The sequence below is a fragment of the Melopsittacus undulatus genome, chromosome 5, assembly GCF_012275295.1.
Source record: "Melopsittacus undulatus isolate bMelUnd1 chromosome 5, bMelUnd1.mat.Z, whole genome shotgun sequence".
NCBI classification, from domain to species: domain Eukaryota; kingdom Metazoa; phylum Chordata; class Aves; order Psittaciformes; family Psittaculidae; genus Melopsittacus; species Melopsittacus undulatus.
Genome location: NC_047531.1, coordinates 29903760 through 29929887, shown reverse-complemented (window position 1 = coordinate 29929887; position 26128 = coordinate 29903760). Strand labels below are relative to the sequence as shown.

The following is a 26128-nucleotide window of genomic DNA, read 5'->3' as shown; positions in this document are numbered from 1 at the left end:
GCAATAACTTGAGGAAAAAGCTTCACAGTAAAATTCAGTTTGTAATCCAAGGTGGTTATTGTGGTATAGCTTGATAACCAAGATAGAGGCTTGTTACGATTATCCTAACCATAGGATTTTTGAACTTTTTTTCCAGAGCCATAAAATAGATATACGGACAAACGGTGGCAAAGTAATTGGTCTTGGAACACTTTATGGAAATACAGATATTCATGCAACAGAGAAGGGTGTAAGTAAGATGTAAAACTTTCTCTTTGGCTTATTGAGGTTGTCTGCATAATGACTAAATTTTGAAGAATGTGCTGAAAGATATGTAATGACCCTCACTGTGTGATTGTCATTTCACTGTTAATTGACAGTTGTCTAATTGTACTATCTTATTTTATGCTTAATTTGGAATAGGCTGCACAGAAAGAGCAGTAAGAAGCATGTGATCATTCCATCAGCACAGAGGCATTGCTAGCTGATACAGCTCATTAGCTTTAATTCTGTAGACCCTCACAACACTCTTAAACATTTTATGTGGCTGATATCTAGACATCTGGATTCTGCAGTAAGCCCATTAATTTATTTTAGTGGCTCAATATTTGTCTATGCTGTACACTTCCAGCATTATATGATTGTAAGAATGGGAGAGTAGAAGGTTTTGTATATTTCTTTGTAGCTGAGAAAATAAAATCATGTGTAATCTTATTATGAGGTGCAGTGAGAAGAATGAACAGGAAAAGTTCTGTAGAGAAGTAGCTGGTCTTTTTCAGCAGATGGCAGTATGAGACAAACCTCATACTACTCTAATCTCATTTTGCTTCTTGGGATAAATAGTCTGTTTTGCATTATTTAAAATGATGTAGAGCTGGGCTCCCTTACATAGTACTACAGTTCTCATATCCAGTCTGATATTTAGGCTCAACTTAAATGTTTAAGCATTGTAATATTCATGCAACTGGTTGCATCAAGATTCATTACATCTGAACCAGTATTATATGAACGAGTGGAGCCAAGCCAAGTCTAGAAGTAGCTTAGATGCATGGAGTACTCTCCCAGAATCAATAGGTACCCTTAAACCCAGCAACCCTGGGAAGAATTGGAAAGAATGCAGGTAGCTTTCCCTGGCCAAGGATAGAATTGAGACCAAGGTGTTAAGTTCTAGGAGTCCAAAATGGCCTCTGTGAAGTCCTGTTTGGCAGTGTTGTATGTAAATTGTGTTCTGAGATCATATGACATAGAGCCAGCTGTGAGCTGTTCTTAAGGTCCTGCTGTAAACTAAGCATCTTGCCATTGGGTTTTCCAAGAACTGTTAATGTTTAATTACCTACATTTTTGTAGTGGGTGATAGCCTCTTTTTTATATACAAAAGAGCTAGAGACTGTTGTAGCTGTACTGTCATTGGGGGTTGTTTACCCTGGAGAAAAGGAGGCACAGGGGAAACCTTGTTGCTCTCTACAACAGTCTGAAAGGAGGTTGTAGTGAGAATGGTGTCTATCTCTTTCCCAAGTAGTAAGTGCTAGGATGAGAGGAAATGGCCTCAAGCTGTGCTAGGAAAAGTTTAGATTGGAGAGGCTGCATCTGGAATATTGCATCCAGTTCTGGGCCTCTCTGTTCAAGAAGGACAGGGAATTGCTTGAAAGAGTCCAGCACAGAGCCACAGAGATGATGAAGGGAGTGGAACACCTCCCTTATGAGGAGAGGCTGAGGAAGCTGCGTCTCTTTAGCTTGGAGGAGACTGAGGGGTGACCTCATCAGTGTTTACAAATATGTAAAGGGTGGGTGTCAGGATGATGGAGCTAGGCTTTTTTCAGTGATATCCAGTGGCAGGACAAGGGGCAATGGGTGTAAACTGGAGCATAGGAGGTTCCACGTTAACATCAGGAAGAACTTCTTTACTGTGAGAGTGACAGAGCACTGGAACAGGTTGCCCAGGGGGTTGTGGAGTCTCCTACATTGGAGATATTCAAGGCCTGCCTGGACAAGTTCCTGTGTGATGTACTCTAGGTTACCCTGCTCTTGCGGGGGGAGTTGGACTAGATGATCTTTCGAGGTCCCTTCCAACCCTTGGGATTCTGTGATTCACTTAGAAAATTGTCAAGCATTGAAACAGGCTGCCTAGGGACGTGATTGAGTCACCATCCCTGAAGGTATTTGAAAGACTTGTAGGTATGGTACTCAAGTAGATGGTTTAGTGCTGGGTTAACAGTTGGACTTAATGATCTTAATCATTTAGGCTGGAAAAGACCATTCTATAATGGATATATTTTCATGAACATTATTGCATCCCAGCAAGGCCTTCCACCATAAAACAGAGTGAGTAAGGCCTGACTGGTATGATCTGATGATGCCATAGTTGGATTAATCAGCTATAATTCATTGGCAGTTTCATTGGGGCTATTACTAGTTAGTGGAGTTAGGATCTATCCTAAGCCACTAGCAGCCACAGGGAGTAGAATAGGGAAGAGGTAGTCTACACTGTTCTGGATGTATCCTCCATCTTCCCAGAGAGGGTTTCTGTTGGAAGGATCTGAAAAGTGGAATCCTTGCTTTCTACCAGTGAATAAGACTGAATGATGCCTGTGGAGTCATGCTGCTCACAACATCCTGGCATGGTGGTGGTCTTAGAGTTGTGCTGTTAGTCATTTGTCCCAAAGTAGTTTGTTACTCCAGTGCAGTGCATAGTGTTCATTTTAAATAGCATCTCAGTGGAGCTGATAAAAATAAGTGGATGGTAGAAAAATAATTAGATCTGCATTTACATGGAAATATTTCATGAAAATGAGAAGTACACTTATTGTGCTCTGAGTCTTTAAATGCTGTTGTCCTTTTGAAACAATAAAACAAACTTCATGCAGATTGAGTTGAGGTGTTTCTTTGTGATCATAAATACAAATATTGCTCAAAGTAACTCTTAGAGTTGTAAAGGTGTAGTAACTTCAGTGAAATAAATAATTTTAACAGGAATTTACAGCTATGGAACCATCTTTTGGCTTATGTTGTTCAACTTCCTAATAACAAGCTTTGCTGTATAGTTAGGAAGAAGAGTGTGAGATTTCTCAGTTGACCACTTCTGTTAACAGTCAGTCAACCTTACATCTCCTGTGTGTTTGTATGAGATGTTTTTTCCACCAGTTGTAGTCATCATTATGTAATTATGGCTCTGTCAGCATTTCCAGCCCCCTCCTGAAGGTGGGGAGGGAAAGGATGTGGTAAAAGACACTAAGCACTTGGGAAACAGGATATTTTTAAGGGAGAAAATGGAGAAGGATTGGAGAAGGCAGTAGTAAAATATTCGAGCAAAGATAGCACAAAAAGGAAGGCCAAGAAGAGGAATATGTGGGGAAGGTGGTGTTTATGTCTTAGTTAAACATAGTAAGATGTGTTCAGGTGCAAAACCAAACATTCTCAGTCTGATTTATGAAGATAGACTGACACTTTAAAGGGTAAGAAACTGGAACTTAAGCATGCGGTCAGTCTCATTAACTACAAACCCCCAAGGCTCTACTAGCAAGGGGAGGAATTTTTTTTTTAAAAAACTAGTGGTTCAGTGGACAAAAATAATCAAATCTGTTTGACTGGAGAATCATTAGCTAATCTGTGCCACAGGGACTTTCCTATAATGCTTATTTAACAGAGCCAAACAGCTATGTTCTGCCAAAAATTCATAAAAGTTTTAGAATTTGGGATTGAACACATAATCTCAGTGAAAAGTAATCCCATTTTTTTATGCTTTTCCTATCTAGGATACTTTAGTTTTATACTTGAGCAGTCCGACTCCCCTCTTATTTCAGTTATTCTGAAACAAATCTCTATTGTATTGGTAGTTGGTTTTACTTTATTTTTTTATAGTATGTATGTAAATTATTGTAAGTTAATGTGTCTTGTTACATTCTTGGAGACCTACTTTGTAGTATAGTATCAACTTTTCTTACAATTTTCTTTACTAATCACTTATCTTCACTGTAAGGGTGGTGAGGCACTGGAATGGCCTTCCCAGGGAAGCTGTGAGTGCTCCACCCTGGCAATGTTCAAAGCTGGACTGGACAGGGGGTTGGATGACATGGTTTAGTGTGAGGTGTCCCTGCCCATGGCAGGGGTTTGGAACTAGATGATCTTAAGGTCCTTTCCAACCCTAACTATTCTATGATTCTATGATCAAGTCTTGAGACAGTAGTCCAATCAGTATTCTTATGCGATAAGGTGGTGTAAAGCTCGGTATGCATGGATTGGTATGGTCACAGTGTAATTTGGCTGACATATAGTCCATACTAAACCAACCTCTTTAGCTCACTTTCTGGGGCACAGTACAGCATGGAGTTTGTGAAACAGTAGTTGCTGTTTGTCAGAATACTTCATACTTCATCCATAGCTTATTCTTTATATAATAAAACACTGGAAGGGTCAGCAGATTTTTATATTAACTTTTTTCCACAAGTTGACAATGCTTAAGTGAAGTGGATTGAAAGTGTTAAGTATGAACTGTTGAATGATTGCATTGTAAATCACATTTAACTGGGGAATAATAAGAGTTCAATTCATAAGGTAGTTGCATAATCATGTAAGTTACTCTGGTTTGTTCAGATAGGTTGTCACATGACTGGTTACTGGCACACAGATGAAATCACAGAATCATACAATAGCTAGAGTTGGAAAGGACCTTCGGATCATCGAGTTCCACCCCCCCTGCCATGGGCAGGGACGCCTCGCACTAGACCATGTCACGCAAAGCTCTATGTAACCTGGCCTTGAACACTGCCAGGGATGGAGCATTTACCACTTCTTTGGGCAACTTGTTCAAGTGCCTCACCACCCTCACAGTAAACAACTTCTCCCTTATATCTAACCTGACCTTCCTCTGTTTTAGTTTAAACCCATTACACTGTGTCCTCTCGCTACAATTCCTGAGAGTCCCTCTCCGGCATCCTTGTAGACCCCCTTCAGATACTGGAAGGCTGCTATGAGGTCTCAATGCATTTATCACCTTTTATTTCCCAAATCTGTCCATAGTGCAACTTTTCAAATCTTATGCTTTCTCTCCATTTCTATTGAAAAGAAGTCAAAATGGATACTATCCCTCCTTTTCAAGGCTTTGTATAGCTTAAGGCTTAAGTCCAAGAATAGAGGCCTGAGTACCTGAGATAATACGAACAACTGTACTGAGGAAAAGTGCAGCTGTTGCTTTATTTGCAAACCTTCACCAAAGCTATGTCTATGAAAGGGACCCAGGTAAAAATCTGTGTAAATAGCTCTATGTAACAAAGACAGTGGATGTTTTGATATGTGGTGACAGAAAACTGATTATCAAACCTTTAAGCATCAATGCTGCATGAGTGTTTTGTCTCCATTATTACAGCTAATCTGTTTATTTACTTCTAAAAATTAAATGTTGTTTCTTAAAAATAGATCATTTTGTGACTGTTTGGGTTTTCCCCTGTATGACTTACCTAGTAATTCATTGGAATGTAACGAATCATTAGCTTTTTGGTCAGAGCTCTTGAATGTAAAGGTTTTGTTTTGTCTTGTGTAGCTTTTAACTAAGAACTTGACTCTGTTCTGGACCAACAACTGCTTTCCATTTGTTTTGCCTCTTAATACTATTACTTCCCTATGCCTTTTCAAACTGTGATGACAAGTTTTCCATTATGTTTATTTAAGTTTATTTCTCTTAGAGTGTGAATATAGAGAAGCTGCAGGGGACATCCATCAACATATCTGCCGAAGATGGGCTGCTGAAAACTAAGTATCTCTATGCAGAATCATCATATCTGTCTTCAGTAGCTGGTGATATTCTGCTGGGAAGTATTCATGGTAAGAAGAAAATACTGAGCAAATTTGTCTGCTTTGAAGGTGTTCATAATGTGTGTTCATAACATTCACTGTAACAAATGGGCTAATGCTATAAACTATTACTAGATCAGCTGTGCGCAGTATATGAACAAAACAGCTCAGTCTGTCAGAGACTGAATTGAAGATAATTAACTTGCATATCGTATGCTGCATTTATTTTTTTAAAACAACTTTGTAAGCATACTTATGAAATAGCAAGAAATGTATTTTGTGGGAGAGAAACATCACACATACTCAGGACATAAAACTGTTTTAAAGTTCACCAATGAAAATTATACTTAGTAAAGAGGCTTCTCTTCCCCTCTCTCCATCCTTTATTTTCTTCATAGAAGAAATAGCTCTTACTGCATCTGCTAAGAACTATGGTAGAACTTGGTTGTATTTAGTTTTTAGCAGAAATAGTCTGTCTCCGCTGGCACGATATATTAATAAAGTGGTGACAATTTCTGTTCTGTGATTGGGAGTGGGAGAAAAGTCTCTTAATCTGTCCACCCTTCTATGTCCTTCACCTAGAACTAAAACTAACTTGATAATCTTTCATTTAAACAGCAGTCAAGGTTAGAATCTGGTGTGGTATCCTAATTTAACAAAGTTCCCACTGAATTCTGCCTGTGCTGTTGTGTGAGTCTGGCGATTTAACATTAAGTAAAACAAACTGGGGAATGTACAAAGAATGAAGATTACTCAGGTCAGTCAGAGTTCCAGATTTTCAACTGTATGCCTTAAAACAATTTGCCCCAATTTCATAGCAGTTTTGTGGTGTCGTCTTGCTTGAGAAATGACTCTTCCTTAAAGGAGCCACTCCTTTGTCTATTTATAGTAAATTTAAGAATTGTTTCTAAACCTGTTAGGTAAAGTTCACTTTAGCATGCATAGGTAGAAATAACTTCTTTTTCATGTTATTGTCTTTTTCTAACATGTTGTCTGTACTGGTACTTCTGTCTCAGCTGTTTCCATTTGGTTTTTCTAACTTCAAACCCATATAATGATGTTGTGGACTGATCAGTATGTGAGCATGTTCATGCCTCTGTGCACAGCCAAAAGCTTATTTTGACAAAAATGATGTAACTGCTGTAGTTGGTGACTTCCTTAGTAATGCCTCATTGTCATCTAGCTGAAGAACAATATGAAAACAAATAGAATTGTGTCCAAATTACACATACATTTCTTATGTCACTTCAGGATTATTTTTATGAGCTCTCTATGAAATGGATCTGGAACACCTAATGTTATTTTAGCTTTTTCTTTTCAAAACAATTGCACACTAACATTTGCTTGGTTCTTCTACTTTTCCAGGAAAAAAATCCTGCAAAACATTGTGCTCCTCAGTCATGTTTTAATAGTAAGAGTAAATACTTCTAAGTATTTTAAATTATTATGTTACATATATATATATATATATATATATATATATATACACACAAATGCATAAATGCTGCTGGAAAAGATAAACTTTCATAATTTTATGTTAGAAAACAAGTGGCCACTTCTGGTTTTTGCTCATGAGGTAGCTCAGTTTTAGTAGTAGTTTTGTTTGTAAACACTTGGAAAGATTGTTTCTTGGGCAGTTAAGTCCACTGTTACCTTATAGCTGACAGGATGCTGGTACTGTAGTTGGTAGTAGTATGCTTCTCAATACCCTTCTTTGATCTCATCTCAGTACCTCAGTGTATTTTTTTGACAGGGAAGACCCAAATTGGAGAGAATACTCCAAATGCAGTCTCATAAGAGGATTTTATGTGCTGGATATGCTTATCAAACAGATAGTGATTCATGCAGAAGTTGGTGTATGCCACAATGCCCAGGTCCTTGCCTGCAAAGCTTCTTTGCAAACAGCAAGTACTCAGCTTTCATTGCCTTACAGGGTTGTTTTGTCTCGCATGCCGGACTTTGCTTTTGATCTGTTCTTCTGTCATAGTCTAGTAACTATTTCAATGTAAGAGAATCACACTGGAAAACATAATTACTGAAGTTGCTGTATATATTTACACACTAATTAATAGAAAAAAATAGAAAATAATAGAATAATAGAATAATAAAAATAATAGAAAATAATAGAAAAAAGAAAAGGTGACCATATAGCTGCCTTATAGTGACCTGCATAAGAGCAAACAGAAAATATGCAATGTTTTGAATTTAGTATGGTGTAATGCTTGAGCTTGGCATTCCATAATCCCTTCTGAAAAGAATCCAATGTACCAAAGCATATTCCATAAATTTTAGCCATGTTTCTGGATTTCAGTGATTGTGGGATTGTAGAAATTGTTTTCATTCCTTTTTAGGCATGACTGTACTTTAGCCTGAAATTTAAAATGCAAAGTCAAAGTGGTAAAAAGCTGTGTGGTGGTTTATTTGTTTCTTCTGTGCATCAGAACCATGCCACCTTGAGAGCCTTCAAAACAAATTGAAAGAGAGGAAATAATACAATGTAAAGTGATGCCTTTATTTATATGCTAAAAGCCATCTCTTGCCCCTGTCCTGTCTTCCAGTAGTTTGAAATAGTTTGAAGTTTTATAGTGTTTATGGAGAAGCTTGTACATGATAGAAAAGGCAACTCTTTCTTCAGAAGCAATCCAAGAAAGAAACAAGCTGCTGTCATCAATATTCTTTTAAAACTATTATATTTTATACTTTATACTATTGCACTACAATGCTGAACTCAGTTGGATATAAGAAACAAACTGGTAATTGCCTCTGGTCAGCTCTTTCTCTTTGTCCTTAATATGACAAAAAATATGCTTGGCTAGCTTAAAAAATGTAAGTTAAGCATTGGTATTTATGGGAGCACTGCACAACCAGAAGAACATTTCTGTGCACTGACGTAACACAACAGGACATTCTTATCTGCTTTAAAACCAACATTTTTTTTAGCTGAATATTTGAAGTGAGTCTATCACACTAATATGTTTACATTTTGCAGCATTAGTTGTATCTGCCATGTAAGTTTGTGATTAATAGGAGTTTGATTTCAACATGTTTTAATATTTTTCAAGGACCTGCTTATTAAAGCAGAAAGCAAAAAACCCGAGAAAAACAGAGAGCAAACCAGAAATCCCCAAGTCTCAGGGGCTGTATGCAGGCAGAGTGTGACCAAGCTTCAGCTCTATGGAAGCTGCTCGCTGATGAAACCGAAGGCTTTTTTCTAGCTTGTACAAAAATAAGTACTAGTCATGATAATATGGGGAAAAGGATGGGATAATTACAGTGTGTCTCTTAATAACAGCAAATGGTAAAGCCAAACATCTTTCAGGTTCATTGAAATATGGTTTTGTTTCAACTGATTTTTCAGAACCCTTAAGTATCTTGTACAGTGTGTGCTTGAAATGATGAATTGAAGACTATTGATGATAGGCTCTTTTTCTAGCTTTCAGTCCACAGACCACTAAGAAAAGCACTGCAGGTCACATACAGTGGAATGCATTTTACCCTAATGGTTGTTTGCCACTCTGTAATTACAGAAGATGGGAGCAAAGCTTGATCCACATGCCATTTTTAAAGGCCAGTTCTGAAAGATCTGAAAATTATTGTGAATAATGTGTATTACTAACTTGGACTCAGTTACTATTATCAACCTTTTATTCTGCAGTCTGTTCTCCCGGGAGGATGAGTGTGTGGCGGGAATGACATGTTGTGGTTTAGGTTTTAAAATTAAAGCATTTGTTGACGCAATTTTTTCTTCTGCAGTTTTTTTCTGCTGTAGACCACTGATTTCTTTGCCTATTTTTAAAGTCCATTTTGTCTATGACTCAGTGATACCCATTTGCATAAACAGGTATAACATTAGGAAATCATTTATATTCGTAGAAAATGGAAGATATCTGTCCATGGTCACTAGTTATATCCTTTTACTGGGAAAAAGTAATGGTTGTAATGGCTGACATGGTTTAGTGTGAGGTCTTCCCCCCATGGCAGGGGGGCTGGAAGTTGATGATCTTAAGGTCATTTCCAACCCTATTTTGATTCAATTATACATGTGTAGAATACATGTGGAACTATGGAAGTTACTACAAACTTTGTTAGTAGGTATAGATGCATTTTATGTTATGAGGTACATCTGTCATCCTTCCAGATTCTCTTGGTTCCACAGGTAAAGGGGAAGATTATCCATCTTGAGATTTTTGAGGCTAAAACACCAGTGCCTGTTCAGAATAATGCAAGTTCACTGGGAGACCATTCTGCATTACTCACTTTTGTTCTTCAGTTTCTCCAATGCACTCAGATTTCACTGAAGTCAGTGAAAAGGATTGACAAGAGATCATCACGTACATAAGTTTGGAGGGAATAGGTGAAGTTCAGTAAGTCCAGGAAGCAGCCTTTGCAAAAAAAGAAAGGAAAACAACTAACCAACCCATCCTCAGAGTGAGGCAGGGGGAATATATGTGCACATACACAGACAAATATATGTGTCTATAGGTATATGTGTCTGTGTCTTATCTCTCTCTCTCTATATATAAAGGGGAAAATAGGGACTGTTTATGTTACTAATCCAGTTGAGCTACTTAAATCATCCATAGTGTGTTGCAGGCATCAGAGAAACATGCAAAAATTTGGCCCAAAATAAAATATGAACATACTGTGCTTTAGCCTCACAATGCATCTCTGCTTTTCTCTCTTGTATCCAGTCTGTGTCTTTAAGCTTTACTCAGTGTTTTTTCTCATCTGGAATCAATTCACTGTTACCCACATATGCTAAGATTTTTGTTTGTAAAGCAATAATATTCAAGCAATATATCTGGATTGTGCTATTTAGCTTCTATATGCAAATGAGAGGTACTACTACAACTGCAATGCCCTTGTATAGCTCCACATTACTTCAGCTTTTGTTATGATTTCAGAAAGCAGTTAAATATGCTTGTGACATTTTTTCCTTCTCTTACTAGGTAACACCAGCCTTCAGACCAAAACTGGGAATATCACAGTAGGTAGGTTCTGCCTTCTCTTAGAGATATCTCTTTTTCTCCCTCTTGCCTCCTTTCTAAAAGCCAAATGTTCACAGGGAAAGTAAAGAGGTAATTCCTTACAGATGTTTCTGCCCTCTTTTCAGTAGCACTGATAGCTGTGTAGCTGAAGGAGATTCTTTCCAAACTTCACAGTCAGCCTTTTGCAGTTGGGCAAGGCAGATTGTCTCACTTTTGATACCATGGGACTTGCTGGGCTTTGCACAAATCACACTGAATCTAGGTGCCATCTTCTAGATAAAGATGGGATAAAAGGACACAAGAAAACACTAACTAAAAGGACACAAGAAATGCAGTCATTTTGCCTTTAGCCTAGCTCTCTTACATTTGTTGATATCGATGACTAGCTGTGTTGTATTTTTTTTATCATGAAGCATTGATCATTGATGTGTTACATATTTGAGGAGGGAAAGCTTGTGCTAATAGTAATAGTCTCCAAACTATTCTGCTGATCTTTATTTTCCCTTCAGAAATAAAAATGGCTCACAAATTTTCTTTCAGGAGCTTGAACAAGGTATCCAACAGGATAACCAGGAGTTGTCAATTATGGTGCTTATTATATCAGTTGCATTTTTGTAGTACCTCAACACAAAAGTAAAAGCTCAAACTCTGGTTATTTCTATGACAGAAAATTGAAGTAACAATCATAGACAAGGCTCGGCGACTTCTAAATGTATGTAGAAGGATTTCCCATTCTGTAGATAAGTTGATTATGGGCCCAAATCTCAAAGACTTCTGCTAATGGTAGTAACCGTAGTCACTCGTTAAGCATTGTTCAGGGACGATCTGTACTGTTACAACTCTTCTTATGTTTCTGAGCAATCTATATTAACTTTCCTGGAAAATGAATGCAATTCACATTCTTCTGAGTTAGTCATTAAACCACAGAATTAAATTAAGCTTGCTAGTCTGTTTTTCTTTCTCTTAAATAAACTCACAGTATGAAGAGTGTTTAAATAAAGGTTTCTTACCACAGGAGATAGCTTTTTCCATCAACTAGATGATGATTATTTTCCTTAATCAGGTTCCTCTTAAACATGAAGACACATCTTAGAGTTGAGTAAATTTCAGTTTCAGTACTGAAAGCACCAGTTAGACTTAATCCTTTCCTAAAGAGCATTAAACATACTTCAGATTTTTATGGCTTTTTCCAAAGGTAAAAGACTTCTACCATTCAGTGGTTCAACTCTAAACTTGAAAAAGAAAATGTAAAGTTTTAAGTGGAAGGTTTATGTGTATGACAAACATGCCACAAGGTAGCTTGTTGGATTGTCAGGAGACCTGACAGGGACTTTATTGATAGAAATAGGAAGAACAACTAAAATATTCCAACTTCCTTGACTGGGTTTTCATAGGGATATAGTTATTTACTTCACTGGAGATAGGACTTTATCAGTTTACAGAAAAAAAGCAGTTTGGGGATGTATCCTTTGCTTTTGAAAGATTAATTTACAAGTCAAACTTAAGAGTGATGGACTTTTTTTTTTCTTCAAAATGTTTTGGGGCAAATATAAGCTGCTGGTTTGACAGTTTCTTATTCTTGTATAATTCTGTATTAAAAAAAAGGAAACCAGTGCTGTTCCCTAATCTTCTGCTTTTGTTATTATTCATAGGATATTTTTATTTCTTTTATTTTGGTGTTATTAGTCACTGACATTGTTTTCCAACCCTGTATTAGAAGCTTCCTACTTGTATCAAATGTTCTATGGACTTTGAATGACTTCATAGTTTAAAACAACCAGAGCTATTTTTACTTCTAGTTTAAATTGTGATTGCTACATCCCTACCAGTATTGAAGGTGCCAGGTTGGACAGTCTTGGGTGAAATGGTTTGGTGTGTGGTATCCCAGCCCATGGCTAGTGGTATTGGAACTAGATGATCTTAAAGTCCTTTCTAACCCAAACCATTCTATGATTCTAAGTTGCTGTTTAAACTAGTCATAAATCTGAATTATCTTACAAAGAGTAACTAAGTACTTTGTATTTAGAACTAGCTTAATCTTTTAACTTTTTATTCAGTAAATTCATAGGAAAGCTCAGGTTGGAAGAGACCTCAGGAAGTTGCAGAATCATAGAATGGTTGAAGTTGGAAGGGACTTTTAGAGGTCATCTTGTTCAGCTCCCCTGGTCAAGCCAGTCTCTAGTCCCCAGCCTCTTGCTGAAAGCCATGTGAGCTCTGAGGTTGCTCAGGGCTTTATCCCATTGTCTGGAAAACCTCCAAGGATGGAGACTGTACAGCCACTCTGGCAAACTGTTCCACTGCTTGGCTGTCCTCAGGGTCGAAAAGATTATTCCTTCTATCCAGACTAAAGCTCCCTTTTTTGCGATTGATTTTTGGTCTATCATGCACCAATCTGAGGAATCTGGTGTTGCATATACCAGGGGGCTGCTGTCAAGTCCTGAAGCAGTCTGCTCTCCTGGCTGGGCAAGCCCATCCCCATCAGAAGAGGCTGAGGAGTCGGGTGTTTCATAGCCTGCCTGTGTTGGTGCTTCTCTGCTGGATTCACTCCAGTTTATTGATGTCTACCTTCTTTTGGGTTCCCCAACACTGGATGCTGTGTTCTAGGTTTAGTGTAATAAGTGCTGAGTAGAGTGGCATAATCTCTCCCCTTAATAACTGGACATGCTTCAGTTAATACTGTTTGATTTCTTTTGTGCCAGGGCACGCTGCTGGCTCATGTTCAGTCCTACTAGAGTTTGCTTATTTCTCAATGTTATTGGTATGGTCTAATTATGTATTCTCTACTTTGCTGCCAAGACAAATTTTCCCCTACCAGCTCCAAACCCCATGGCTTTTCCTTACTGGATTACTTACATTTATCCCAATTATTCATTGTAGAAATGAATCTTCTGTAGCTGGAAATCATAGAGCTTATGGTGGTTGTTTCGGAGTGGAAAAAACTATCTTAACCAGCTTATGGGCAGCAGGGTCTTATTCTGGCAAGGAAAAAGTGGAAATATATAGCTAATTGTTTTGCAGAGATGGTTAACATGGAATGATAGTCTGTGGATAGATGTGGACAGCATGGATAGATAGTCAAGGATGTGTAGTAGGTCAGAGGCTTATCAAGGAGAAGATGTACTTGGCATGTTGTATTCTGATGCAGAATTGAGGCACATAATGACTTTTTTGAGAACAGAGTAAGTTATTCAGAAAAGACTATGGCCTTTAAAACCAACAGGTACAACTTTAAAATCAAGTTAGAAGTTGGATCATTTAGCAGTAAAAGGATCATCTAGACAATTTAGTTAGTAAAGGAATTGTTTTCATGAGAGATTGCTTTCTGTGTTACATCATTTGTTTTGCCAGGTCTGCATGATGAGTATGGTAAGGACTGCTAATGGTAATTTAGTGGTATGTGAAATTAGACCATTTAACATACATTTCAGTTTCTCGTTTTTCATGTGATGGTTTTAGAAGATTGTTCTAATATGAGAAAATTAACCACTCCTTAACACATTATACTAGACAGCCAGTTAAGAAGGAATTAAATCTTCCTTGCACTTCAGATTCATCAGAATCTTACATTTTTTCTGCCTTTAGCTGCATTGTAATTTTTTGTGGTTTCCTGTTGAAAACCAATTTTGTCACGGATTTTAACATGAGGAAGGTCAGTAGCTAGGTACTATTAGGGAAAGTAAATATGTTTTTGCTTAGATTTAAGGAAAGATAACTTTTTAATTCTTTCTTCAGTACTTCATAAAATGAAGGAAGAAGAGATATGAAATGTTGGAAAGGATGTTTAGTTTTGTCACCCTTGTGGACTTTCTAGTGATCTTTAATTGCATAGTCTTTCTCAAGTGATGTGACTTAGGTCTTATTTTTCAAGCTTTATTTATTTTTCATAAAGCTTAACAAAAGCTTGTCAAGGACATCTTGCTTCAATGCTTTTTTCTTTTCCTGTATGAGTAAATTCTTAAATAGCCGAAGTTGCTCAAGAGTGACCATCTGTTCCATTCCCAGTAGAATGGTTCATTTCCCCTTGAGCAAAGCCTGAATTCAAACTATATGCTTTTTTTCTTGTTTTTGCCTTCAGTTGTTCACACTGATCTCAGCTAACATTGGGTATATTATTAAAAATAAATTGCCCTAGGTTTGTTCTGTCATAACAGTAAAATATGTATTGTCTCGTATTTTATCCTACTAGACTGTGTTACTTAATTTAGGGTAACTTTTCTTGTTGAAGTATTTATTTAAATTTGATCCTTTTTCTTATATAACCTCATATTTGTTGTTTTTAAATCCATTTCTCTTTTTTCCCCCTTCTCATTTCTTTAGAGTTAGACACAAAATTTAAGCATCCTCATTAACGGATTTGCAGAAGTGAGCAACTTGTCTTTTGACATTCTTAACATTTGTATTTAATAATCATATCCACAAAATTCTTTCCATAACTCATATCCAGTTGTTTCTGTAAAATATACTTTTTCTCCATAGATCTAAGTTAGGCAGGTATTGTAATGTCAGCTTTAGTGTTTGGTTAATGCTGCCAACATTCTCATAGTTCTTGAAACTTTCCTGTCGTTTCTTCTGTCTCATGAAGCTTTCTATTTAGTGATACGATCTGGGAGTCGAAATCTGGTAAGTCATCCTCCCAGAACAGTGTTCCCTAATGGAAAGGCATTCTGCTTCTCCTCAGAGCTGTTTTTCTTTGGGTTTTATGGGTTTTTTTGTCTTTTGGGGGGTGGTTTTGTTCTTGGTTTGTTTTTTGTTTTTTTTGTGTTGGTTTTTTTTTTTTACTTTACAGGTAAATCTGTGCCTTGGTGAACCTATACCTGCTCCTTCTTCCTGCATCCTTTATTTGTTTATGCCTTCTGCAAAGGGAATCTGGTCTCTTGCCAAAGAGTAACTGACATGTATATAAATATTTACATTCATTATATTTATATATGTGTATAAACTGAAAATCTAGAGAAGAACACATTTTTCGGTCTTGCAGTGGGGCTGCTAGATTTGCAAAAGGCATCTTTCATTGTGAAGAGTCTCACAAGAGCTTCTTTTGCATGTGAAGCGTAGGAAGAAGGATTTGCTGCATAAACATTGATCCCTGCAGAGCACCGTCAGCTGGTGGCAGTGTACTGGCTGTTGGCAGTTGTTCTGCCTTCAGAGGGTCTCTGTCCTATCACTGAGGACTCTTCTTTCTTCCTAGTGCAGATAACAGAACTAATTGCATGTTTTGTTTAAAGCAGAAGAATCATAGGCTTAATTATTTCCCATTGCCAAAAAAAATCTCTGTCAAGATTATGTGAAGGCTCTGAGATAGGCTTTTAAATTTGATTTGGAATATCTACAAAAGTAGCTTTTACAAGAGCATGTCAAGCTATCACTACTAAAAATACTCAAAAATGGTGATTCATATCAAATTTTGCTGTTTTAATGACTTTATTTTTCAAATTTACCATAAATAACCTTTTTAAAAGTGATCCATAAAATGTTCCATTGTCACACAAGAAAAACCTTTCCAGTTCATTGATTTTCAATTAATGGAGAGTTAATGTTTGGGGGGGCATTCTTCAGATTTGCAGCACAGCTGCTTTAACATAAAATCTATTGAGATGGCAGAAACACTCAGTTCTGCTTGTCACTGTGTTCTTTTTAGGCAAAGGCAGTCTCTCAGCTGCTCAGCTGACTAAATATGGATTGGCTACTTCTTAATTACTTTTTCATTACTTTCCTTTCCAAATAAATCCCTTTTAGCTGTTGGATAATAATCCTTTTCCATGTTTTTACTGTTGTATATGATACACTGATCTTCAACATCTGTGCTTGAGATCTGGAATCAGAAAAGCACTAGATTAGTTTGTTTAGAGTTGAAACTGGGTGGCAAGGGTAAGGTGTTAATACTAGATATCCTTGTTATGATTCATCAAGTTAAGTCTTTCATGAATGTTTTTACTTTCTAAAATGCAGTGTCCTTTAGGTTTGCTTTTGTTATTTTAGTTCTGAAAGCCTGACTGTTTCTTTTTTCTGTGCACATGCAGAAGCTAAGAAAACCAGTTTTAATCAGTATTTCAAGATTTCTTGCCCATGCTTTCATTTCTAACATTGTATCTAAAAAGATATTTCACTGACTGCCTTTTGCTCAGGTACATAGTTATTTTTTTATGCCTCTCTAGCATTGCTTCATCATTTCTTTGTAATTTATATCAGCTATAGATCTGTTCAGTAGGTCAAAAATCGACTCTTTAGAACTGCACTGTAATTTTGTAGGAATTTGTATATTTAAAACTGGAATGCATTGCAAGTAATTAAAGACTACTGTTCAGGTATACAGTTCAAGCTTCTTAAAGGCCTTTTAGTTGTAAAATATGTTTCTTCAGGAAGTATTGTTATAAATTTTAGCTAGTAAGGTATAGAAGAAAATACATGCATCTCTTCTCCAGGGCAAAGAACAAATGCCGGTTTCCTATGTATATTAAAGTGCAATGGTTATCTCAAACATTCATATAAAATTCATATGTGTAGTGAATGAGACTTTACAAAGCCTGACACACAGTTCTTCTTTGTAGGGAGGTATTATAGTGCACAACTGCTGTTGTTTGCATGGGTAAAGTTCTCCCTGTGTAGAGAATGAGAAAATGAACTCTTTTGGCATCTAAAATAGATCTGAGTGTTCAAAGTCTGTGCTTGATCTTTGCACAAAGATAAATTCATCCTTGTAGAAAGAGGGAAGTGTTACTGTGGTCTTGTAGATGCTACAAGTCCAGTAGCAGCTGCAGGGCTATGGCCCTGGGCTGTGTCTGTGCCACAATTCTGGACTGCAGAGATCAGTTTTGCTCAGAAACCTCCTTTTCTAAGGGAAACCTGACATTCAGTAAATGTAAGTTACTTCTCAAACAGGGAAGAACTGTCAAAATCAAAATAAAAATAAAGGTTCTGGTAAATGTTTATTTTAAAGGATGAATGATAGACAAGATTCTAATTTATTTTATTTTCCTCAGATTCATCAGATGGAAGTCTAAAAGCTTCTACACATCATGGGACGATAGATGTTTATGTCAGTCAGTTAAGAAAAGTGGATCTGAAATCCCAAAAAGGTTAGGAAACTAAAAGATTTTCTTGTTGTTGCAGCTTATGATGTAAAATAAAAAGGGGCAAGGGTTGGGGGTTTTCTTGTTTGTTTCTGTCTGTCTGAAAAGCAACATGGTTTGTGATTGTTGGTTATCTATATTCTGTTTTACCTCATTATTAGAAGGTGTATATACTGATAATACAGTAAACTCTAAGGGGCAATGGTACTTAATGTGGATTATAGAATATTTGTGGTTTTCAATGCTTTTTTTCCTGGCAGCGTACCCAGCAGAATCCTGTAGAGTTGACTTGTATGCAGTCTTCCTTTGCCTTGAACACAGTTTATTCCATGATGCTGATACATGTGTGCGCACAGTGACAACTGACACACATTTACAGTTCTTTTTCCCCACCTTTACTGGTTAGAATGTCCTGTTCCTAAAATTGGAAGGCAGAAAAAGATGAGAGGCCTTGCTCTACCAGTCTTCCCTTTTTTCTCCTGATTACTCACTAGAATTTCACTTCTTAGGTAAAAGCTCATGCCTAAAGTCAGATTCATAGTTTTACCATTCATGAGATACGATACTGTAAATGACCAAACCCTGAATACATCTTGTTAGTCCTAGCTTTGAAAGAAAAAGCCCACACACTACAGTGTTTTTATACTTTAACATCAAGTCAGGCACTGCAGGTGTTTTAATTGAACATGGTATTTGGTACTCTACTCTTGTCTGTGAGACAATGCCTGTGCTCTGTTAAAACCTAGCAGTTACTCAGAATAATGAAGGAAATGCATTGAAATAACTTGTGTAGCATTCTTCTGCACCAGCTGTTCTGGTTTCTTTAGTGCAAAGTAACTTATTTCTATATTATTTCTTAGTTACCTTTTGAATCACTTGTTCCTAAGTTAATCTTCCTTTGAGTTAGTAGGAAAGACAAACATATTTCATAAAAGCTAATTAATGTTATTTTCAAAACTGGCAGCACAGTTTAGTAAAGACAAAGTTGATGAAGTTCTGGTTTCGTTTACCCCGTAAATTCGATGTAGCTGCTGACAGCTGCAGTGTAGAAAATGTCCCATTCGTGATAAATTAACTGCATGTGTGTTGGATTTTATGAGTCACATCACTGAGAAACTCTCCAAGGAGGACCCAAAGATGAAGACTGTTCTTATCCTAAGGCTTTTGTGGCTCCAGCAAAATTTAGGCCCAACTATACTGACAGTTACTAGTTCATTAGGACTGTCACAGGCAAGTGATTCTGCTGAATTTAGATTGCACAGCTAGGGTTGCTTTCTGACCACTAGTTGTCACATCAGGTTTTTTAGACCTAGAGCAGGTTACACAGAAATGTGTCCAGGAGATTTTGAATGTCTGCAGAGAGGGAGGCTCCACAACCTGCTTGGGCAGCCTGTTCCTGATGCATAGAAGCACATATCTAGGGGAAACAGAAGTCAGAATTTCTGGTTTTAATCTCAAGGGTAAAATTATTCGTTACCAACGCTTCAGTTTTGTCAGTAGTTAACATTTTTGTGATATGTAGTTTAAACTGGTTAGTCACTTTTGAGACTGCATCTGTTCAAGGATGTGAGCAGCTGGCCCTGGGCAGTAAAGCAAAGACAATTGCAGTATTAACAGTGTGTAAGCAGCACCTCATCATTCCAGAGGAGCAATTCCTTCTTAATGTGCCATGGATTAATCATCAAATCCCATCCCCTGTCCTTGATCAGGAGTGTAAATAAGCAACTAGAAGATGAAGCTGAAGTCATAATACTTGTGAGATGTATTAGATTTGCTTCCCTTGATCATTTCTATAATAAGATCCTCTACCAAGAGCTGTTGCTAGCAGTATATGTCAATGTTAATTTTCATGTCTGCCAAGTAAAGACTGTGACACCACTTTCTGCATGTGACGCAGAATCATAGAATAGTTAGGGTTGGAAAGGACCTTAAGATCATCTAGTTCCAACCCCCCTGCCATGAGCAAGGACACTTCACACTAAACCATATCACCCAAGGCTCTGTCCAACCTGGCCTTGAACACTGCCAGGGATGGAGCATTCACAACCTCCCTGGGCAACCCATTCCAGTGCCTCACCACCATAACAGTAAAGAACTTCTTCCTTATATCCAATCTAAACCTTCCCTGTTTAAGTTTTAAGCCATTGCCCCTTGTCCTGTCACTACAGTCCCTAATAAAGTGTCCCCTCCCAGCATCCCTATAGGCCCCTTCAGATACTGGAAGGCTGCTATGAGGTCTCCATGCAGCCTTCTCTTCTCCAGGCTGAACAGCCCCAACTTTCTCAGCCTGTCTTCATACGGGAGGTGCTCCAGTCCCCTGATCATCCTTGTGGCCCTCCTCTGGACTTGTTCTAACAGTACCATGTCCTTTTTATATTGAGGGCACCAGAACTGCACACAATACTCCAAGTGAGGTCTCATGAGAGCAGAGTAGAGGGGCAGGATCACCTCCTTCAACCTGCTAGTCACGCTCCTTTTGATGCAGCTCAGGATATGGTTGGCTTTCTGGGCTGTGAGCACACACTGCCGGCTTATGTTCAGTTATGATAACTGCGTGTACCTGTATGATAACCGTATGACATGCAGTATCCTGGTTACGTTAAATTACGTTATCTTCATTTATCCTTCCAGAGACAAAGAGGTTACCGTGTCTGAAGGCTCTTAACAAAAACTCCAAAACTCCGAACCAAACAATTTGATTCAAGTTAGGGGAATAATTGCCTGGTTTTTGCTTTGATCTCAATGTTAAACTAACTAGCTTTCATTTCAATTTGTACCAGGTTCAATTACAGTCAAGGTACCTGCCTCTCTCAAAGCTTATTTACAGTTGTCTGGAAGGAAAGTGGATGTGAGCTCAGAGATTCAGTTAAAAGAAGCACAGAGTGCCTCCAAAGATGATCATGTAACTATAAGTGGTAAGGCTTACTAATCTTGGCTTCCAATAAATGTCTGTCTGGCCTTAGTCAAAGGCAGCTATGTTTCCTTAAGAGTTTATTGCTCTTGGCTGCTTTTTATTTCATCTGTTTCAGGTTCTAATGTTTCCTTGTGCCATTGTACTCCCCATGTTACTAGATGACTTTTTTATTTTGTTTAGTAAATGACTTGTGAATGCTAACAACTGCTTCTCTAATAAAATCATTGGAGCCAAATTCATTCTCAGCATTATTCCAGTGAATTTATGGGAGGTAATCCAGAGCTGAATTTGACCCATTGCTTTGTTGGCTTATACTGTCACATACAATAAATTGCCAGGGAATGTCTGTTAAAAAATATAATGAGAAGTTTTCTGTCTGTCTCTGTTGGGTGGGAGGGGGAAGTAAAAGGGGTATATAGTATATTTATAAATGTACAGTATAAAAGTTAAACAGTGCAGAAATGATGGGTGGGAGATAGCTAGGAGAAGAGCAGAAGAAGCCGGAGCATGGAGGAGCAGAGTAAACTTAAAGGTGCCTGTGATTACCGGAAACGTTCTTCTAATGTATTTAAACTTGAACTTGGGAATCCCAAGTCTTGCTGTTTCCTGCTTTAGAAAACAGTTGTACAATTCATTGTCAGGGTGTGTATTTCTCTCCCCCTTTCCAGATGTGTCTATCTAGAAGTTGAGGTTGTTGCTGTTACCAATTACTACTCAGTTTGCTCAAGAGGAAACAATAATGCAGTGTGTCTGAACTTTGGTTTTGAACATGTTGTGTCATTATGACCTGATGTGATAGCAGACCGGGTGAGGCTTTGAGTTTCATTTTGGTTTTAACTGAAGAAAATATATACAAAACGTCTTTTCCTCCCCCATGTTAGGTGATAATCTCAAAGTCAGGAAATTTTAGAAGTGTGTGTACGCAATTTCAGTATAGAATCATAGAATAGTTAGGGTTGGAAAGGACCTTAAGATCATCTAGTTCCAACCTCCCTGCCATGGGCAGGGACACCTCTCACTAAACCATGTAACTTGCTTGTATAAAATAGTAGTCTTGAAATGTACAGGTATATATGTATATATCCTGCCTTGAATTGTAGCTAGCATATGAATATACTGGTGGTTGTTAAATGCAATAGCTTTAAAAACCATGGTTAGAAGTTCTCAGGCTAGAAATCTGTGAAGGACCCCAGATACTAGCAAGGCTCTATAGAATGAATGGTCTCAGCAGTAAAACATTTCTCCCACTGAATGAGGACCACTGGCCAGTTAATCATCTTATTACCCTGGGAATGTTGAAGATAAGAGTGGTGTTTCAGATATCCACAGCTGAATGGCTTCTCTGGTTTCACAACCCAGCCAGTGTTTATGTAGTACAGTCATCGCTGAGACAGATGCAATTTTTCAACCACTATTCTGTATGGAAATGATCTTGGCAGTTGAGGCCAAAAGCAGCTCTCATTAGTTAACCCTCAAATTAAACATATCCAAAAGGCATGGAAATCAGTGAGGATTATGCAGAGGAAACAGTGTTAGGCCAGTGATTATCAGTTGTTGATAATCATTGCACAAAAAAATTATTAAACATTGATATAAATTGATTGTAATGCAGGTGAATGAAAAAGAGACCCTGGAATGAATTTTCTGCAGGATACAGTTCAGCTAAACTAGTGCTGGCCTGAAGTAACATATCTTCATCTATATCTATACCTGGCATTTAGCTTTCAGTGTTTTCTGAGGTAATGTAACCAATGATGCTCTTCTCCCTTTTCTTCACTGGTCAGGTAGAAGCAGCAAACATGAAGAGTAGTTGGGTTTAACATGTGCTTTGCTCCTTATTGTTTTGAAAACAATTCCACCTCTTTCTTAGCAAAGAAGGAGGCAGCATTTGCCCATTCCTTAGGCATGGTAAGGGAGATGCTTCCTGCTTCTCCTCCTCTTTACCTTAACCTGTGGTGAAAGTGTATTCTTTCTACTGCAAAAGCACTTGTTCCCTTATTCTCAGTAAACTTCTTAAAGTTGGTATTTGAGAATTTCCTTGTACAAGTAGATACTGAAATAATTAAACATCATTTAATACTGCGTCTGTATCGTGAAAACATGTTTTCATATGAAGTTTTAGGTAGAGTCTGTAGCTGTCCTGCTGCTGCAACTGAAGAAATACAAAATGGAGAGAGAAGAGGGGTTCTGCAAGTAGAAAAACAATCACAAGAGCATGGCAGTTTAGACTTTTGTGAGCTCAAAGGTTAGTTTAAAAATAGATGATTTTTCAGAAGCTGGCCAGCTCTCATGTGGATAACACAGGAACCAGCTGCTTTCAGGAAACTTCACTTGCCACTGGGAATATTCTGAGAGATATTAGGAGACTACAGTGCGAAGACAGAGTTCTGTGACTGGAGTAGAAATGCACCTTGTCTATGATCTGCTCTAGAAAAGCCTTCCCTTCGGCTTTTACAGCAGTTACGACTTACATTGTTACCTTGCTTCACATGTCCCATTTCCACACTGAGTGGGGAAGTCGGTGCATTACAGTCCCACAAGCAGCCACATCCAGGGTTTTGCAGGGTGGTCAAGGACTAGGGTGGGATTTAGTCAAAGCAGGAAGATGAAAGCTTGGAGTGAATGCTCTGGAGGCAGAATGATAAGAGTGTGAAAAGGTGTTTTGCCCTTTTAGAAAAGGAAGGAACTTTCCTGCAGGACTGGGACATTTGCTGATACATGGAAGGAGTTGGAGAGCAGTGCCAGGGTGTTTGCTCCTCAGAGTAATTTGCAAGGACAAGGCATTTGTTTCCACTGACATCAGCATGCACTCTTGGAAGTAGTGTGTTTGGTATAATGAAATCTGTTATAAACCAGATCTTTCATGCTAAGCACTGGTTCAGTTTCCATCGGTGAAAGTGTTTGTTCAGCTGTCTGGTTTGAGGGCTTGAGTAACTCCTTTAATTTCTGGTGGCAGTCATGTCAAGGCATTCGTTTCCTTTCCCTAGTGAAGAGGGAAGCCCTTGCTGCTCAATGTCTGTACCTTCCCCGTGTCTCCAGGTCTGCCTGTATTCTCAAGGCAGCTGATTAAAGACTGTAGAGATCATTAACTATATCTGGTACTATATATGGTAAGAGGAAAGGTAACAGACTAAAAAGTGTCAAATAATTAAGCAGAAAGAGAGCTTAGGAGACTGTTGGGTTAGAGGAGTTACAAACATGTTGAAGGATGAAGTTGAAACTCAGATAATCTTGATTTGTATGCTTTTTAGGCCATTCTTCCAATAAGTCATTTGTTCAGGTTAATTCAAAGTACGAAGATAGGAATAATGACTTGTGTGGCTCCAAGAGGAGCAATATATCAATAAAAACATCATTAAACAGGAAACAATAGTGTTACACAGCTGAAAAGAAAATAAACAATATATGAGCATGACTGTTCCATAAAACTCAGTCCCTTGGCTTTACATGCATTGCTAATACTTTGCTGGCATGTGTCCAGTTTTGAGTACTGTACTTCAAAAAGGGATGTGGACAACTGTGGAGACTCCAGAGGAGAGCACATGATGAGAGGCTTAAAAGCATGATTAATGAGAGAAGACTAAAAGAAATGTTGGTTTTGTCTAAAGAAGAGAAGGCTAAGGGAAGATAAGATGCATTTTTTCCGGTATGTAAGAAATTGCTGCAGAGATGAAAGAAATAAGTTGTTCTCTGCCCACTGGTGATAGGAATAGAAATTATGATTTGACCTTATGGTAAGAAAAACTTAGCTAAACAGTAAGATAAACTTTCTGGTGGTAGGCACTTGTCTGGTGAGGCCACTCCAAGTACTGCAGACTGTGAAGAAGAGGCTTGGTGAGCACATTGGGTTAGATCCTTGGTTTGGGTACTTTCAGACCTGTTTTCCCTTGTCTGAAGTCAATATGACCATCTGCTGCCACCCACCTTGCAGTAACTCAGATGAAGGTTGTGAGGCATCGGGGTGGGTACATGTGGGGACTGAATGAATGCAGACTGTGGGCATGCTTCTGCTTACTTCCACTGCCAGTTTGTGTGCTGACAACTAAACTTGCTGGAAAAGGTCTTGCAGTCATTTGGAGACTTTCTTTAAGTCCTTGTAGCTGGTGGTACCAATTTCCAAATCGAATTGTCTGTCTGGAATATAGCCCCTTTCTTTAAACCATGTAAATCTTCCACCTTTGAGTGGTGCCAGGGGCTTGTCTGATTCCAGATCTTTCCCCATGTCTAGCTCCAGTTCTAGTGCTGAGTGAGCTTTTAGCTTTGGCAAGTCACTTTCTCTCTCTGGTTTTCAGCACTTGAGTGAGTTTTCTGTGGTGAAAGTCCCACAGGTGCTCCTCAGAGGTTGTGGATATTTGTCTGTGTAGGTTATTGTGAATTCCTGTTCTTACTTTCAAGTCGGCAAACCAACCTCTCCGTATGTTTCTGTCCTCTTACAAAGAAAGTACTCTTTGGGAATTACTGTCTTCTCCCAGGCTGAGATGTACGTGCTCCCTATGTCATCCAGTGGGACAACAGCTGTAGCAGTTAAAAGCATTTTTAGCCTTTGGTACTATCACACCCCATCTATAACACTAGAACTTCACTGAGCCACATGTGAAGAGTGTTGTGCTCAGAGCCATGCCTTGTGGTGACCATGCGCACAGATAGTAGAGTGCTCTCTTGCATGTTAGCTTATGCCTTCCCTCAAAAGCCTGTCCTGAATACAAACAGGAATCCCCTGTTTTCTCTAAACCCTTTTCTCCTGTGAAAGTTTCCAGATAGATGTTACCTTTACCTTATGGGTTGATCCAGCATCCAGTTACTCTTCTGATCACCAGGAACACCTTAAATGGCTTTTCACGTGCCTCTGGAGAGAGCCTGTCTAATTACCAGATCCCCTTGAGAAGATGGACATTGATACCACTGGCCTTTCTCTGATATGTTGGGCTTCTCTTAATAACATACTTCAAGTCTTTTCACCCCGTCTGGTTCTCCAGGTAGATTGTGGCGAGCACCTTTCTCCTTACAACAATCATGCACTGAAATAGTAAGAGTTTATGTCTGGCTGAGATTAGATCTTCATTCCCTTCTGGAACACAGGGGATTTAGGCAGATGCTTCCTACCTTCAGGAATAACATTTTTTCTCACCACTCACACATGGCTCATACTGGGAATGTGGCCTACAAAGTACTGTGGATTTAGCCTTTAGGATTACTTCAAAGCCAGTGTGCAAGGGGGGAGCTGAATGCTGAAGTCTCATGTACAGTGCACAAAGCTTTACAGGTGTGTTTATGTGCTTTTGTTATCAGACATACTCTATTGTTTCCTTTCAGGTAACGTGTGTGTGTTTAGCTACATGGAGTGCCAGGGTTAAGTATGAAGCTGAAGGAGCAGTGAGTAATGTGAGGCA

At 38.3% G+C, this 26128-nt stretch overlaps 1 protein-coding gene across 1 annotated transcript in view; it reads left to right on the top strand.

The window, feature by feature from the left end:
• The window catches only part of FAM185A (family with sequence similarity 185 member A), a 38868-nt gene that overhangs the window by 8276 nt on the left and 4464 nt on the right, over nt 1-26128 (top strand). Inside the window, exons 3-7 of the mRNA XM_034062735.1 lie at nt 137-229; nt 5658-5796; nt 10716-10757; nt 17735-17830; nt 20605-20739. Coding sequence (XP_033918626.1) covers nt 137-229; nt 5658-5796; nt 10716-10757; nt 17735-17830; nt 20605-20739 — 505 coding nt within the window. The remainder of the gene's footprint in view (nt 1-136; nt 230-5657; nt 5797-10715; nt 10758-17734; nt 17831-20604; nt 20740-26128) is intronic.